This window comes from Dufourea novaeangliae, unplaced genomic scaffold (assembly GCF_001272555.1).
Source record: "Dufourea novaeangliae isolate 0120121106 unplaced genomic scaffold, ASM127255v1 scaffold141, whole genome shotgun sequence".
Lineage (NCBI taxonomy): Eukaryota > Metazoa > Arthropoda > Insecta > Hymenoptera > Halictidae > Dufourea > Dufourea novaeangliae.
The window spans coordinates 126,577-141,362 of record NW_015374017.1 but is presented as its reverse complement, the minus strand read 5'-3'; the positions used below and the strand labels follow the sequence as shown (position 1 = coordinate 141,362).

Below are 14,786 nucleotides of genomic sequence, written 5' to 3'. Positions count from 1 at the left end.
GAGCCGATGAGGTATAGGGAGACATGCAAGAACACAGATCAGAGTTATTAAGATCGACGTGGAAGTATGCAGGTTTTCCCCACTCGATCGACCAAGGTCGGCCAGTTTTTCTTTGGGGGAAGGAAAAAAGGGAAACTCGAACGGAAAATTGATCCATTTACCGGCGTATTGTCGCCGTCCAATAGACTTCCAGATCTGGATCTCGTTCGCTCGAATTTTAATCAGCGCACCCCCCCACGATGCCAGTGTAGGCACGCGGCTTGCGAACATAAATCACGATAACATAATTTATATGCTAATACCGCGAGTGCGCAGCGCGCCCGCACGCGCAACACAGGGTCGGGGGATCTAACCGAGTGTAACTACGTGCCCGGGTGTCCAACATAGGCGTCGACTGTTGCTGCAATTTCTGTCGTTTCGTCGATCAGGTCTGGCAGAAGTAGTCGTCATTCTCATATGATCGATAATTCATTAACAGACTACGAAAGTTTATGTAAGTTCAAAACTTCATAAAAAAAAGTCAATCATTTTTGGCCCAGGAAAGTGAAGTTCAGCCTAACATTCATTTGTTTATTTCGATCTGTGCTATACGTGTTCGAAATTTACATCATTTACACCTGGATAAGGTTTTTTAACACAAAACCTACCGAACCATTTAGAGAGGTAGGAATTAGTACGCCAAAACCGGTCATTTTGACCGGTCGTGGTAAGTTTAGTGTTAAAAAAGAATTCATAAATATCCGTGCAAGAACATTAATAATCTCTATTCGACTCTTCGGTCAAGCTCCATCAATCGACTTTCGACCTGAATAATAAATTCGAATTACCAAGCTCTGTGCAATAAAGAGTGCACCCCGATATAGGACGCCAATGAGGTTCCCGGCCACCGTCGTTCTATGCGCATCGTAAAACTTGAAACCAAGGGACCTCGAAGCTGGCGAGTGGGGGCCGAGTCGAGGGTATAGAGTGAACGGGGGATGAAGGGGAGGAGGCGATGGTTGGTCGACTTTTTTCCAATTAAATTGGCAAACAAATAAAGAAAGACGCGACGGTGAATGGGCATCCCCCTGGATAAACGAGCCCTCTCTCGCGACCAGGATAAAAGTCCTGGTCGTTCGCGATGTGTGCCAGGCTGCGTAACCGCTGATTTACGAAGTGAACGAGGGGGGTCGTGGGGGGATCTCCTTTAATAATCGTATATAATTTACTGTGGGTTCGCGAACATGGACTGTTTCAAAGATTCAAAGAGGAGTCTCAACACAGTTCAGATCGAGATGTTTGAACTGAAGCTCCTTTGAAGTTTGCAAACAGTCCTGAGTACGTAAGCAAACTCCAAACTCTCGAGCCATTACAGTAAATCTTCGATGAGTGTTCGAAGACTCTTCGGCCCCCAGGAGTAACGCTGATTTTTTAACGAGGTTTAGAAGCATATGGCCATTAGTTTATGAAATATTTAATGTTCAGTTCGAGATCCAAAATTTTTTTGTTAGAAACAAATTATATTTAGGACAACTTGTTAGCACCATATTATTCTACACAAAAATCCGCAAACCTCGTCCATTAGAAGTTTTCATGTACCTCTTCTAGTTTTCGAAGTAGTACTTTCGGGTCGAAACTTCAAGGGGTGGTTTCACCCTTTAAACTCGCGTCTCAGTGGATAAAAAAAAATACGTATCCCTTATTTTTGACTGCTCAACAGACATACGAAGTTTCATAAAAATCGGAGGGACACTTCCGTGCCTTCCCTTGTCAGTCTGAACAGTTTTGCGACGAATCTCACTCAGTCTGAACAGTTTTACAACCGATGTTTGAACATGTTTTGAAAGGTTTGATCACCCACCACCACTGATACACATATACATACCGTAGGAACTCGTCGATGTGTCTTTTTTTTTTCACGAGCGTTCCGCCGGATCGCTCTCGCGGCCGGTTATTGAAATAAACAGGGCCGAGAAACACGAGGAGTTTGCTTTACGCGGCCGCGCGCGCGCCACGGATAGAACCGGGCAGGGCAGATCGTTCGATGGACCGATACGCCGCGCGGCCCCGTTGGCGCACAGGCGTGCGCAATCTTAATAGGAAACCGCGCTTCAATGTAATACACCTGATCGCTTAACAGTCCCTCCGCGACCGCCTTTTTTCCTAATTAATATCTGATTATGCGGAGAGGTCTCTCCTTCTCTTCCTGTTTCTTCTCGTTCTTTCACTTGGACTGTGTAACGGGTCGGGCCATCGGAGATGTCGAGTCTTTGCCAACGGATGTTACGCCGATGTGTGTGTATGTTATAGAGGGTGACCCATTTGAAGTGATGCAGTGACCCCCTAAACTATTTGTTATGGGAAAATAATGTTTGAAGTAAAGGTTACTTAATTTCATGGGGGAGATTTTGTGGTGGTCACAAATCTTATGTAGGTGGACGTGCCTTCGAGATTTCAAGGTGACCTTTGTGTGCTTTTTTTAATAGAACTATATGTTTTTATTCAGATGGACGTGTAGCTCGTTTCATGACGAATAAATCGACTCTTTCATATCGTTAGTGTTCCAAGGTCATTTAAGGTCATTTAAAAAAAAGGAAGGTCACCTTGAAATCTTGAGGATACGTCCACCTAGATAAAATTTGTGACCAGCACAAGATGCCCCTCTCGAATCCAAGTAAGCTTTCCCTGAAACTTTCATCTATGGCAAATAATTTAGGAGACTATTGCGTGTATCATTTCAAATGGCTCACCTTGTATACGTAGCATTCTAGAGCAGTGAATTACGAGCACGAAACGCGTCGTATTAACAACCGCGCACTCGGAACGGGCGAGCGAGGTGATTAATGTGCTCGGGAATTGGATGTTTGACGAAGAGATTTGCTGCCACTTACACAGGGGAAGCTGCGCTTTTTATTCCGTTGTTGGATGGGTCTAATCCTTGATCTTTGGAATGATGCACACCGTTATCTAGGATGTATGAGATCTAATCCACAACGAAATAATCGTTCCCACTATAGGATGCCGGGTGATTCTTTCAAATATCGGGCCCAAAAATCGGCTTGCTGGTTGAAACGTCGTTGGGTGGTTCAATAACAGTTTCCCTACGGATTTCGTTTCTCTGAAAGGTGTACGTGGGTGGGGCAGCCTCTGTCTGTAGAATTATCTAACCACCTTCGATCGAGTAAGTTTTCGGGGCCAGCATTTTTTGGACACGTATGCGTGGTGTAGCCAATGGGCTGACGAAATTATTCAAACCTACGCTCTTCTGGGGTCTACCAATCCATCAATTCTTCTACTCGAATGTTCTTGGACACCCTTACACACATTTACCCTAAATCTTGCTCAACTGATGTTTTTCGATTATTTAAACTCTTTAACAACAGTGGAAATCCATACAGTTGACGATCATTTCCAAACATCTCGAACCAAAATCATCGATATCACCACATTTGCAAGCTGAGAAAGGTCTTCGATGCATAACGACTGCACAATGTGTACGTGATCTATCTTTGCTCCAAAGCAGCTGAAGTCAGCCAACCTTTTCTAGTGCCTAGAGTTCTCACGAACTATTTTTCACTTCGCAGTTTCCGGTTTCCATCGTCCAATCGATACCCACCCGACATTTAAAACAACAGTCCGTTAACGTGTCTTCATTTTTCGATCGTCAACACTGCGTGTCGTTATACCCACGGTGTAATACTACATGATAATCACCACAAATACTGAAACCACTATTCGATACTACTTTCACGGAGTTCCCAGCAGACGTTCCATCGACAGATATGTATTTTCTCATTGAGAACGTACATATAGTCGTGTTTCCTCATGTTCTGCTCGCGCATGTTGGAAACTTTCTACCGATGCTTCGATTTTTAGTAAGAACCTGTATTCCTCTGAGATTCTGGGGTAAGTGTCGTACGGTTTATCACAGTCTTCTCACTAGAATACACCCTCTTGCCTTCCCTATTTTGTGGTCAGCATCCTTCAGGAACTGTGTCTTTATTTTTAAGGTAACCCAACAGGGGGCTACTTGCCGTTTCGCACTTTCTCTCATCTGTTCTTAAGCAAACCTACGACAGCCGATAGCTGAAGGATCAAACGTGGTCCTGAGCCATCGCATGAGATCAGGGCTGTTTAGTCTCCCCCCTTTCAGGACCGCACACAACCTACGTCCTTATCGTAAATCCTTCGAAGGCAAAATAGCGCCAGACTATCCACCAGTTGACTAGAACATTTTTTCCAATCACGGTTAATGTCCGAATGCAGTTACCACTTACATAATTGTGTCTTCTTCATGGTAAAATCCTTATGATAAATCCTTCGAAAGCAAAATATCGCCAGACCATCCACTTTCAGATTCCACTCAAAATATACATTGAGGCTAACAAGCTCATAGCCAGTCGACCTATTCGAGCAGTTGACTAGAACATTTTTTCCAATCACGGTTAATGTCCGAATGCAGCTACCTCCTAATTGTGTCTTCTTCACGATGAAGTCCCTATGATAAATCCTTCGAAGAGAAAATATCGCCTTCAGATTCCACTCGAAATACAGTTGACGGTAACCACGCAGTTTCCATCGAGATTTCCAAGTGAATCCGGACGATCCCCTGTCATCTACGTCGCGGTGAAGTATCGTGTTCTAAACGGCTCGACGGGCATGCCCGATAGAAAATGCTTGTAATCAAATATCGGTCTCGGCCGGTTTTCCGTTCCAAAGAAGTGAACGCAACAAACTGGTATATAGCCTTGGTTTACACTGCGGTTATGGGACGGGAGAAGGCCGCGGCCGCAAAGCATGGTGTTTTTGCGGCCGCGCCACGCCGCGGCGGTAGGCAGAAATCGCGATGCGGATGGAAAGTGTCCGTGCAGGCCCGATTGCTGCATCGGCCATCCTCAAGGTGACGTGGTCAACGTATCGTAATAACGGGTTCGTTTAACCCTTTCAATGCCCGAATTAACCACTTAACCCTTTCAGACCTGGTGGTCACATTTGTGTACATGAAGTTTCTACGCTGATATTTCGAACCTGCTCAAGAAATACAGTACGATTCCATTGACCATTTTTGCCTTCGCGTAATGTTGGACCTCCAAGTCGCTGCAAGTTCCTAAAATGTCCTGGCCGCTCAAGAATTCAGTGCAGAAAGTGTGAAGTGCATTTGTGTCTCTATTTTTTTGTTTTTGTGAAAAAGACTCTGCTTATTTAATTGTTAATCATTCGTTTCATTAGCAAAAGTTCTGTCGTAAATATCTCCATTTTAACTGTCCCGTATTTCTCCCTGTATCTATATTCGACGTCTGCGGGGGGCGCCAGTTGTGTCTCCGCGGCAATACGACGAAGCGTAATAACGGTAACTCGATGGGAACGTGGCAATTTGCATTTCTTTCAGGCCCGCTGGCTGTCCGGGGCTTAGGAAGTGTCGGGATATGCGTTTATTATCGTCGCCTCCTAGAATATTCCGTTCGATACCTGGTAACGTTTCCTTCTTTTTTCCGACCAACCGACGCGAACCGAGCATAAAAGCTAACTGTGGTACTTCCTTATCCGTTTTGCGTTGATTTTTCGTCTTTCCGGATATGTGATTTTCTTCTTGTGGAACTATTATTGATAAATATTACACGTATTGTATCTCCTACGTGCGCGTGAAGTAGCTCGATGGAATGAATTTAACACTTAGATACAACATCATAAACGGATACAAGTGTGCAGGTTCTATTTGACCTCGTTTTGCAAATGACTGCTGGTTTCGCGACGTATCCACATGTGTCCACTTAATTTCATAAAAGGCGTTTTTCATTGGCTGTCTGCCGTTTAAATAGAAGCTTGATAACGACCTTGCCATTAGTCTTCCTGTCCCGCGTCATTGCTAATTAATACTTTACGAGACGTTGGATCGTATAAGCGACGGAGACTAACTGACGATTAAGCAAATCCATATCCGTGGAGGATAACTCATAGAAACGGGGATTGATGCAGAAATTTACTTCCTTCATCCAAGAGTTTTGTTACATTTATAACAAGTGGAACAATCAATACGCGAATGGTTATTCCAACTTTTCATTATACCCTGTCAAATCACTAGGTATCTAACGCTTTTTTCATAAAACAGTCGAATCAATTTGAATATGGTACCGTAACACATCGAGATACAGACAGCTCTTGATTATCGTCCCGAAGTCAGGTCCGCGCCAAGACAATAATCGTACAGGGAGAAATGCTTTAGACTCCCGTGAATTCGTTTTGTGTCCAAAGCCCTAGCCTCGCCAACGAAAGCGAACTGTCCGCCCCCTTCCTCAGTGGTGGGGATGACGCCTGGACAATAATCGCGTAGAACAAGCCAGACGATAATCGAGAGGAGTCTGTAAAGGTTAGGTTCCATCCTAACGAAAATCGAAGCCTTATTATTCTCTCCTTAATCTTTTCCACCCGATATTTTCTTACCAGCACACAAAGAGCGCGGAAACCGTCGGCCGCGTACATATGCACCATTATATTACCCGAAGCAGCGAGAAGGAGGTAGGGCATTGTTGCTCAAACTGACGGTACCGGTCCCGAAGAGGTTATAGGAGGGGGGAGTTCACGGCGTATCAGCCTGAACGGATCCTAAACCGCCGCCGGCGAGTCGTTCTCTCCTCGGTAATCCACCGTAAACGGCCGAAGGAGTTCCTTCGGAACGGGCGTCCCCCTTATCTTCATGCATATTTCACGGCGTTTCGCGTCCGCACGAATGTTCTCCGCGCGCGGAAAACGAGGAACTCGTGTATATGTGTGGTACACTACGGCTCATCTTTACGACTTTGCCCGCTAGGTGGAGGGGAGGGGGCAACTGCCGCGTTCCGGCTAGGTGGCGTGCACGTGCGCGTGCGCGCGCATCCTTCGTGTTTTTAACAACCGGCGGGACGTCATACACGCGTTTCGCCGGGCGAATAGCTTGTTCCACCGGTTACAAGGAATAAGTATTTCCGCGATCGTCGCCGGGAACCGGGGTAGGGTACGGTTGTGTGTTCCGATCCTAACGAGCTCCATTCTTGGGGAAATTATCGGTTTATCAAGATGTTCCTCTGGTTACGCTTTTGATTGTTGCAACCTGTTCGAGGGGGGACCTGTTCGAGTGAGGTTATGAATGCAGAGGGACGATGGAGAGGGAGAATTACACCAGTGTGGCGCGGAAGTATGAGGTTGTATTCATGTGCGATTAATGATTATTCGGATAGTTTATAATCAACCGTGATTACCGAATTCAATGTGATTTGTCTAACTGTAAATGTTTCTCTATCGTAATATTAATTTTAGCTTCGGTTTATTCGAGGACGAACATACATTATTAAATTACTTTAATGGTACACGAGAATTAATGAATTCTACCTCCGTAAACATTATATACTGCCAACATACAAAGCACGCTTAATGAGAACGTTCGGATTACGAAAGTATCAATATTTTAAACGAATCACGACAGATAGTTAATATATCCAAAGAATATCCCACCGTCTTCAATACCCGTAGGTCCATTAAAATGATCCGAGAATTCCAATCTCCGGTATTTCACCGGGCAATCAATTCGTGCTCTTAACCCTTTAATCTGCAGATCATTCATCCTCTTATAGATGAATGATCCGGGACTGATTACTTCGCGACACTCTTAATAACCAAACTGAACGTTATTTTCCGTTACATTTGTGGAAATAATCATCTACTTACAGACTCAAAAAGAAAAATTCTTACGTCTGTCCCTGATCCCTCCTATTATAAAAAATCAAATTTCCACGTTCAATCGTTTAAAAATATACAAAGTACACTTTTATCTTGTACTCGTTATTGAAAACTCTTTATCCAGGTAATCAATTTGTGATTGCTCACTGCTGGAACCCACGTGAAAATTCCGTGGAACGTGTGTCCCGTTTGCTCGATTGAGTAGCGTAATCTATGAAGGGGGGGGGGCACAGTGTCGGTGGATCGGATCAACGCGCTATAAACGTCAGGCTAATTAGAAACGTCGTAGGAAAACCGCTGTTACTCGCGCAGCCGTTATCGTTTCGCAATACAGCGGCGGCCAGCCAGTTTATTTATTGCCACGGTTAATTGTCGTTCGCCACAATTGACTTCAAGATACCATCGTGATCGAACCAGAGAGATCAAGCCGTCTAGCGGCGGCTCCGAACTCGTTCCTCGACTTCCATTCCCCGATTAAAAGCCTTCCCTCCCCTCCCCGTTCTCTTCAGAATATTATCGACAGTTTGTCGGACGCGCTCCTGTACACATAGACACATATACGGTCCACGAAACTAATTACGGTTTTGCTCGTAAATTCTGCTTAATTGCCGCACCTGGCCGCCGAACATTTCGGGAGGGGGACAATCGTACGAAACGGATTTGTACATATGCGAAAGGAAAGCAGTTTCCGTTTCGTAAAGAGACGAATTCACCGGGTACCCCGTTCGAAATGCTTATTAAAACGAAAACAAAACGGGAGCGTATTATAATTAGCAATATCTGCGAAATGATCGGGTATGAAATTAAACCTGTCCAGGCGGAGTGAAAGCGCCGACACACAGCGTTGCCCCCTCGCCCGCGGTCTCCGATACGTACATTTTACTAAAACGCGACTCTGCTTGGCGAACCGTACCGAGAGGCACTGGAAACGTGAAATAGATTGAAAACTGTTTATGGTGAATTCTTTTGTTATTGTATTTCATTGTTGTATCGAAGTTTTGAATATTTTGTGGAGAAGATATTACAGTAAATCCGCGATAAATGTTCGAGGGCATCACTGAACATTAAATATTTCATAAATTAATGGGCATATTCGATTGAAACAAATACCATTGGCTTCAAAATTATAGGCTCTATCACTGTGATGAACCTCATTAAAACGTCAGCGTTACACCTGAGGCCTTTTCCTTCTTAATGCCGAGGAGCTTTCGAACACTCATCGAGGATTTACTGTAATATGGAGGGGCAAAGTTATAATTGTCCTTATTTCTAAATATAGTAAAGGTTCCATGAGAGTCGAATAGGAAGTTCCTCGTGAGAGTTTCTACTTCATCCCTATCACTGGAGGGGGGAAGGGGCGTGGAACCTGTCAAACGCAAACTTTGTTGTTCCCTAGTTTTGTTGCCGAGGCTTCGGGCAAAAAATAGATTTGTGAGGTGTTGAAACAATTCACGGTGGTGCACTGTGAAAGTTTTCACCGCGACGTAATTGTTCCTCTCAGTGCATAAAGATTCAAAATAAACATTGCGTGTACGTGTTTCTCAACACAGATTACAAACACATTGTATTTCCGGGGCGCATAAACAACGCGCGTACTCGACTCCATTCCGGCTGGGTTCTGGGAGTGAAACCTCGGATCGTTTTATTGCGGATATTATGCCAGGAGCGCGCCATATTCGCGATACATTTTCCTCTTCAACGTGAAACACGATCTCGGGAGTGGGCACCGTGGCCTGGTGCGCATCGCTGGATGCACCGCGGAATCGTGTTACCCCCGGCGTTACCGGTCAGCCTTACGCGGAAATGGATCGTAAATAAGAGATAAAATCTTCGATTAATATAAATATTGCGGTCGGTGGGGAACGATGGAGGGGGGATAAAGTGTCCTCTTCGAAACGTAGCCTTAACCCTTTAAGGGGCTATGCTAGTGTGACGCTTATGATAACGTCTCAAAAACTGCAAATTATGAATTACGTTATTGTTGCAGGAAATGATCGATACATTAGAAATTAATTCATTTTCTCTTCTGTAAACGAACGAATATTTTGTTCTTTTATTTTCTTCACGATCAGTTCGGAGATATCGTAAAGCTACTAAGTACCATAAATTGCGAATTCCTCTTCGTCCATTAAGGACTCTTTTAAGTCGACGCAAAAGGATTATTCGAAACTCGTTGTGACGACTATCCAACCGACTGCGATTCTACGGCAAAATTTCTCGACGCTTCGTGCAAATCGTTATAAATTCTAATAAAGATCAGACGTCCGAAATAGACACGGTCCGTTAATTGGTTACCGTTTTTCCAATTACCTATTTTCCAGGCGATAGTTTTTCCCCCTCCGATCTCACCAGTGAATTTATTGAATCCATTTTACTTGTCGTCGGTCGCGGGTAGAAATCGTGGAAACGCTTGGAAATCAGCCCGCAATGTCTTCATGGGACCGTGGGTTTCGAAATCAGTGATCTAGTCGCAAAAAAGGAATGGCGTAACAACGTGTTCAGCGGTCCTGGCGACTTAATTACGGGACATGTGCGCGCGTTCGTTCGTTATCGATCTATGCAAATTCATCGGATATCTGCAATCCCGCACTTCCGGTAAGAAAACACGAACAGTCGAACGATAAAACGCCCAGATCATTGGGACGTACCGTTGTGTTGTTTACGGATTTTCCCGATATAATAGATCCGTTAACCGGTGGTTCGTTCGGTGAAATAGGAACTCGTCAAGATTTTTCGAAAAAGCATTCATCTGCGAAATTTGAATTTCTGCCACGTTTCTCTCGATCTTTTCATCAGCTGAAACGAGTTTGTGAATTTGGGAAACGAAGGGATTTTAGATTAATTATTCTCGAAACTTTATTGTCACGGCTCGTAAATATCAAAATTCTAACGGGTGTATGGACGATTTCTAGCTACCGACGATGTACCATTCGCGTGAAGAACAAACCTATGGTACACGAACGTTACGTAACAGCGCCGCAACGGTCCATTATACATGCGAGACGCGCTTTGGATCGCATTCCGGTGTACGAGTCGCATATGAAATCAGCCCTGTTGAACCGTGGGCCGGTGAAACGTACGATTCCGACAAAGTTCTTGGCCGGTTCAATGCCTGACATGAAGACACCGCGCATTATTAACTAGTGATCACGAAGTAAGACTAGTGATAAGAAAGTAAAAACTAGTGATAACTAGAGTTAAGAAAGTAAAAACTAGTGATAACTAGTGATAAGAAAGTGAAACTGGTGATAACTAGAGTTAAGAAAGTAAAAACTAATGATAAATAGTGATAAGAAAGTAAAATCCATAATACATCTCTATAGTCTTTATTGTCCCCGATGGTTTAAATAGCGTGAATCCACAGGTTTCCTTACATTCTTCTAAACAATCTTTTCGTTCGTACGATTCATTAATTCTCTCCGAGAATATCTTTTCGTGTCTTTTGCAATTTCTTTCTCAACCGTAAGAACATGCAAATCTTTTCGCGTGACGTCACTCGGTGTGAACTGTGGTTGACCTGTTTGTAATTCGAAGGATTTTAGATCGAACAAGATTACATTAGGTGTACCTGTTTCGTGGAAGTTCGCGACGGTATATCCTTGACCGAGTTAGCGTGCAGAGAAATTGGGTCCTTTGGAGTGTTGCGTCAGACCGATGGTCCTTGACGGTTGTATTATCCTTCACGAGAGCCGATTTGGCAATTACCGTGTGTGGTCATTTCTTGAATATCAATTCGGAATTTGCCACTCCACTCGGCACATAACGGAATCTTTATGACTTTTGGCCTCGTGTGTTTCTGAATTAAAATTAGGGACAACGGACGGATAGAGGTTCTGCGCCAAGCGGACTATTCAATGGTCAGCACACCTTCGCTGTCAGTACAATACTAAATTTTTGTATGATAAAAGAATTCGCCTTGTTATATAGGATGAGTCATCAAGAACTATTATCCAAAAGAAGTCGTTACCTGTTGGTTGTATCAGAAAACGTTTTAATGAATTATGTAGCATTTTATAGGACGTATCGGATGGATAATTTATATCTTATTTTCAAGTCAAGAATTTTTTCAAGGTCATTGCATGTTTTATTTCAATACCACGTTGTACTTCAAAAGAAATAAGATATAAAGAAATCAAATTGTATCTATTTGATGCATTCCATTTAAATCGACCCACTCGAATATCTCTGAAATGAGACATCCTGAATAATTGTTTTTGGGTTTCATTTAAAAGTGTCCAGGGCCACCCATTGTTCCTCTACTTATGTTCCCTCGACCCCAAATTCCTGAAATCAATGATGGGACACAACACCGAGGTTCCTCGACCCGGTCGAGAGATTGATCTCCAAGGGGCAGGTGTTAAAGAGAAGTCAGAGGATCACAGGTATAATAAAAGTGGCTATCAGAGTTTCCGGTTCCACGAGAACGCCATTGTTTGCGATTCGGCTGACGCCCTATCTCGGTGGTGGAAGCTACACTTGCCACTCGTGTCTTTTTCGGCGAGCCGGTGGCCGTCGTGAACCCTGGTTGTTAACTTTCCCTTCCCCGGAGGGTGCTACACGCCCCAAATGAAAGAGAGAGAGAGAGTTTATTGAAACTGAAGGGCACTCTGTCTCGTTGAAAGACGTGCTCCAATTCTATTTCCTTTGACGGAAAGTGTGAGCTGGCTAACTCAAGGAACTGATTCATTGGGAAAAGTGAGGAAAGCCTTTGGTACACTAGATCGATAATTTTCTAGTGGACAGCAATTTTGGATATTCTTTGGAAATGAAAAACTTGACATTTACTACTCACAAGGAAACATTGAACAACTTGCATACTTTTTACGAACAGGTTGTGTATGCGTGGAATACTTTAGTGTTTATGGCACTATGACTTATTGTTTTTTCCTTTTGTTCATTTTCTAGGGTTTGTTAAATTTAAGATTAGTGTAAGCAGTGTTACGCGTGGAAAGCTTTAGAAACAAGATTGTGAGTGATAATGGATAAGATGGATTAGATTGTAAGGTTCTAACCACAATATTATTGTCCATAGCGTTCGTAGTGGCCCATATTTCATCCCTCAGCTTCGAGGGCTATCACCCACTTAACATGCACGATGAAAACATTTTTTAAACAATTTTTTAAGATCTTCTTAGTACAAGTTTATAACGCTTACTCTGCCATTAAACATTTATTGGAAATACTTCTTCCTGTCGTTTGTATTTTAAGAGACCCTTCGACTTCGAGGTTCGTTTTTACACCCTTAAAGAGCGATAGGACACGAATGAAACATACGGTCATTCCTGTCTCGTATCACTCTATAAACCCACGGACTTTCAAAGCTGTAGATAATCGTGAATACCAAAAGGTACGTTTAAAATTAATTACTTCCTTCTGGTTAGTAAAACAATTACAGTTCACTAATGAGAGCCTTCTAACGATGAATCGCGATTTTCGACGTGAAACACATTAAACCATACTCGTCTGTGCGTCAAACCAACGACTCTCGCGGAACGGGGGAAAAAAACCTAACGGAAGGAAGAAAGGATCGGCGACACGTCGAAGAGCCGTCGTCGACCGTGGAACATCCGCCACTTAACTCGTTACTTCGTCCTAACTCCCCTCCCCCTTCCCGCGGGGGGAACAAGGTTGCCTCGCAAAATTGCTCGTAATTCATATTGTCTCATTCTGGTGTGTAACGGTGCATCCAATCAACGCCAATCTTGTACATCAAAAACGCTGAGTTGTAAAAACGAGCGAGCGCCTCGACGAAGGGACACGTTCCATCGCTTCGGCGTTGTTCACCGTGTCGTCTACTGTCCGTTTCCAAGAATTACGTTCAATATTACCCTTGTCCCCCATCGGATAATATGCGAGACAATGATACGGGGATGTGCATTGGCGCATTTCTTCTCAGGTATTTACTTTTTATAACATAAGATTTTACCAACTGTTTTCTTTTACATATTTCAATAATTTCTGAAGGGAGGGGGGCAGGCCCACCCTGGCCCCTACCTAGTTACGGCAATGGGCATGCGTTGTAATTAAACTTTTTTCGCGATCGAAATCGCGATAGTCAATCGTCAATGAATTTGGTATACGGGAACGTGTATGAAACTGCTTTCTGTTAAGATATCCCAGTAAAATCATGGTACATTTAAAAGAGTAGGTGTACCGATAAATGATCCACTAAGGTTTTCTGATTCCAAAACGGTAATGTTTTAAATGGAAAAGTATCATCACGACTCTCCGTCGAGGAAGAACAGTAAATCCTCGATGAGCGTTCGAAGGCTCCTCGGCAGTGACAGGTCCCCAGCTGTAACGCTGACTTTTTAACGAGGTTTAGCACAGTGATAGAGCTTGGAATTCTGAAGTCTATACCATTTTCCCCCCACCATCATCCGACATTTTTCTTCAATTCATTCAGAGACAAAAGTCTGAGCTTCTTTGTCGTTACGAAGGCACACAGTGCGAAATAAAAATTAGAAGGGGAAGCAGGTACACGAGGTACCTCTGGCGCTAACCTATATAATTCTACTAATCTTGACTCACCTGAAACAAATTGTAACCTTTATCGTACATCCACATCTCGTCTGCCGGATGCTCCTTGGGGCTCTCCCGTTGGCTGGCGTTCAGAACTTGAGGGGGCGGGCCCCTGGTCAGCTGAATCGCCAGGGACCTTTGTAGAAGCAAAAGGCATCGGGAGGGTCCCGTGCCCCCGGGGCCCGTTCCGTCTCCCAAGATCGAGGCCATTTTTTTCGGCCTGCTGCTAACGATTCCGACGAGTCGGGGGCGGCGACGTCGGTGGCATCACGGGTCCTGGAAAGAACAAGAGAATACGTTACATTTCTGGCGTCATCTACTTTCCCTTCTGTTGTTCTCGTTCGAGTTGTTCATTCTGAATGTGGTGTTCAGTAAATCCTCGATGACTGTTCGAAGGCTAGGAGAGACCTCCAGGTGTAGGTAACACTAACTTTTTAATGAGGTTTACCACAGTGATAGAAATCTAGAGAACGAGGAATTCTGAAGTAATGATATTTGTTTCAGACAGCATTAGATTGTGAAATATTTAATGTTCAGTGTGTAGAATCCACTCTATGAAAGTGTCATATATT

At 43.8% G+C, this 14,786-nt stretch overlaps 1 protein-coding gene across 1 annotated transcript in view; it reads right to left on the bottom strand.

The window, feature by feature from the left end:
- Positions 1-14,424, bottom strand: part of LOC107188866 — a 73,987-nt gene extending 59,563 nt beyond the window's left edge. Inside the window, exon 1 of the mRNA XM_015577246.1 lies at positions 14,224-14,424. Within this exon, the coding sequence (XP_015432732.1) occupies positions 14,224-14,424 (201 nt within the window). The remainder of the gene's footprint in view (positions 1-14,223) is intronic.
- Between the last annotated feature and the right edge of the window lie 362 nt (positions 14,425-14,786).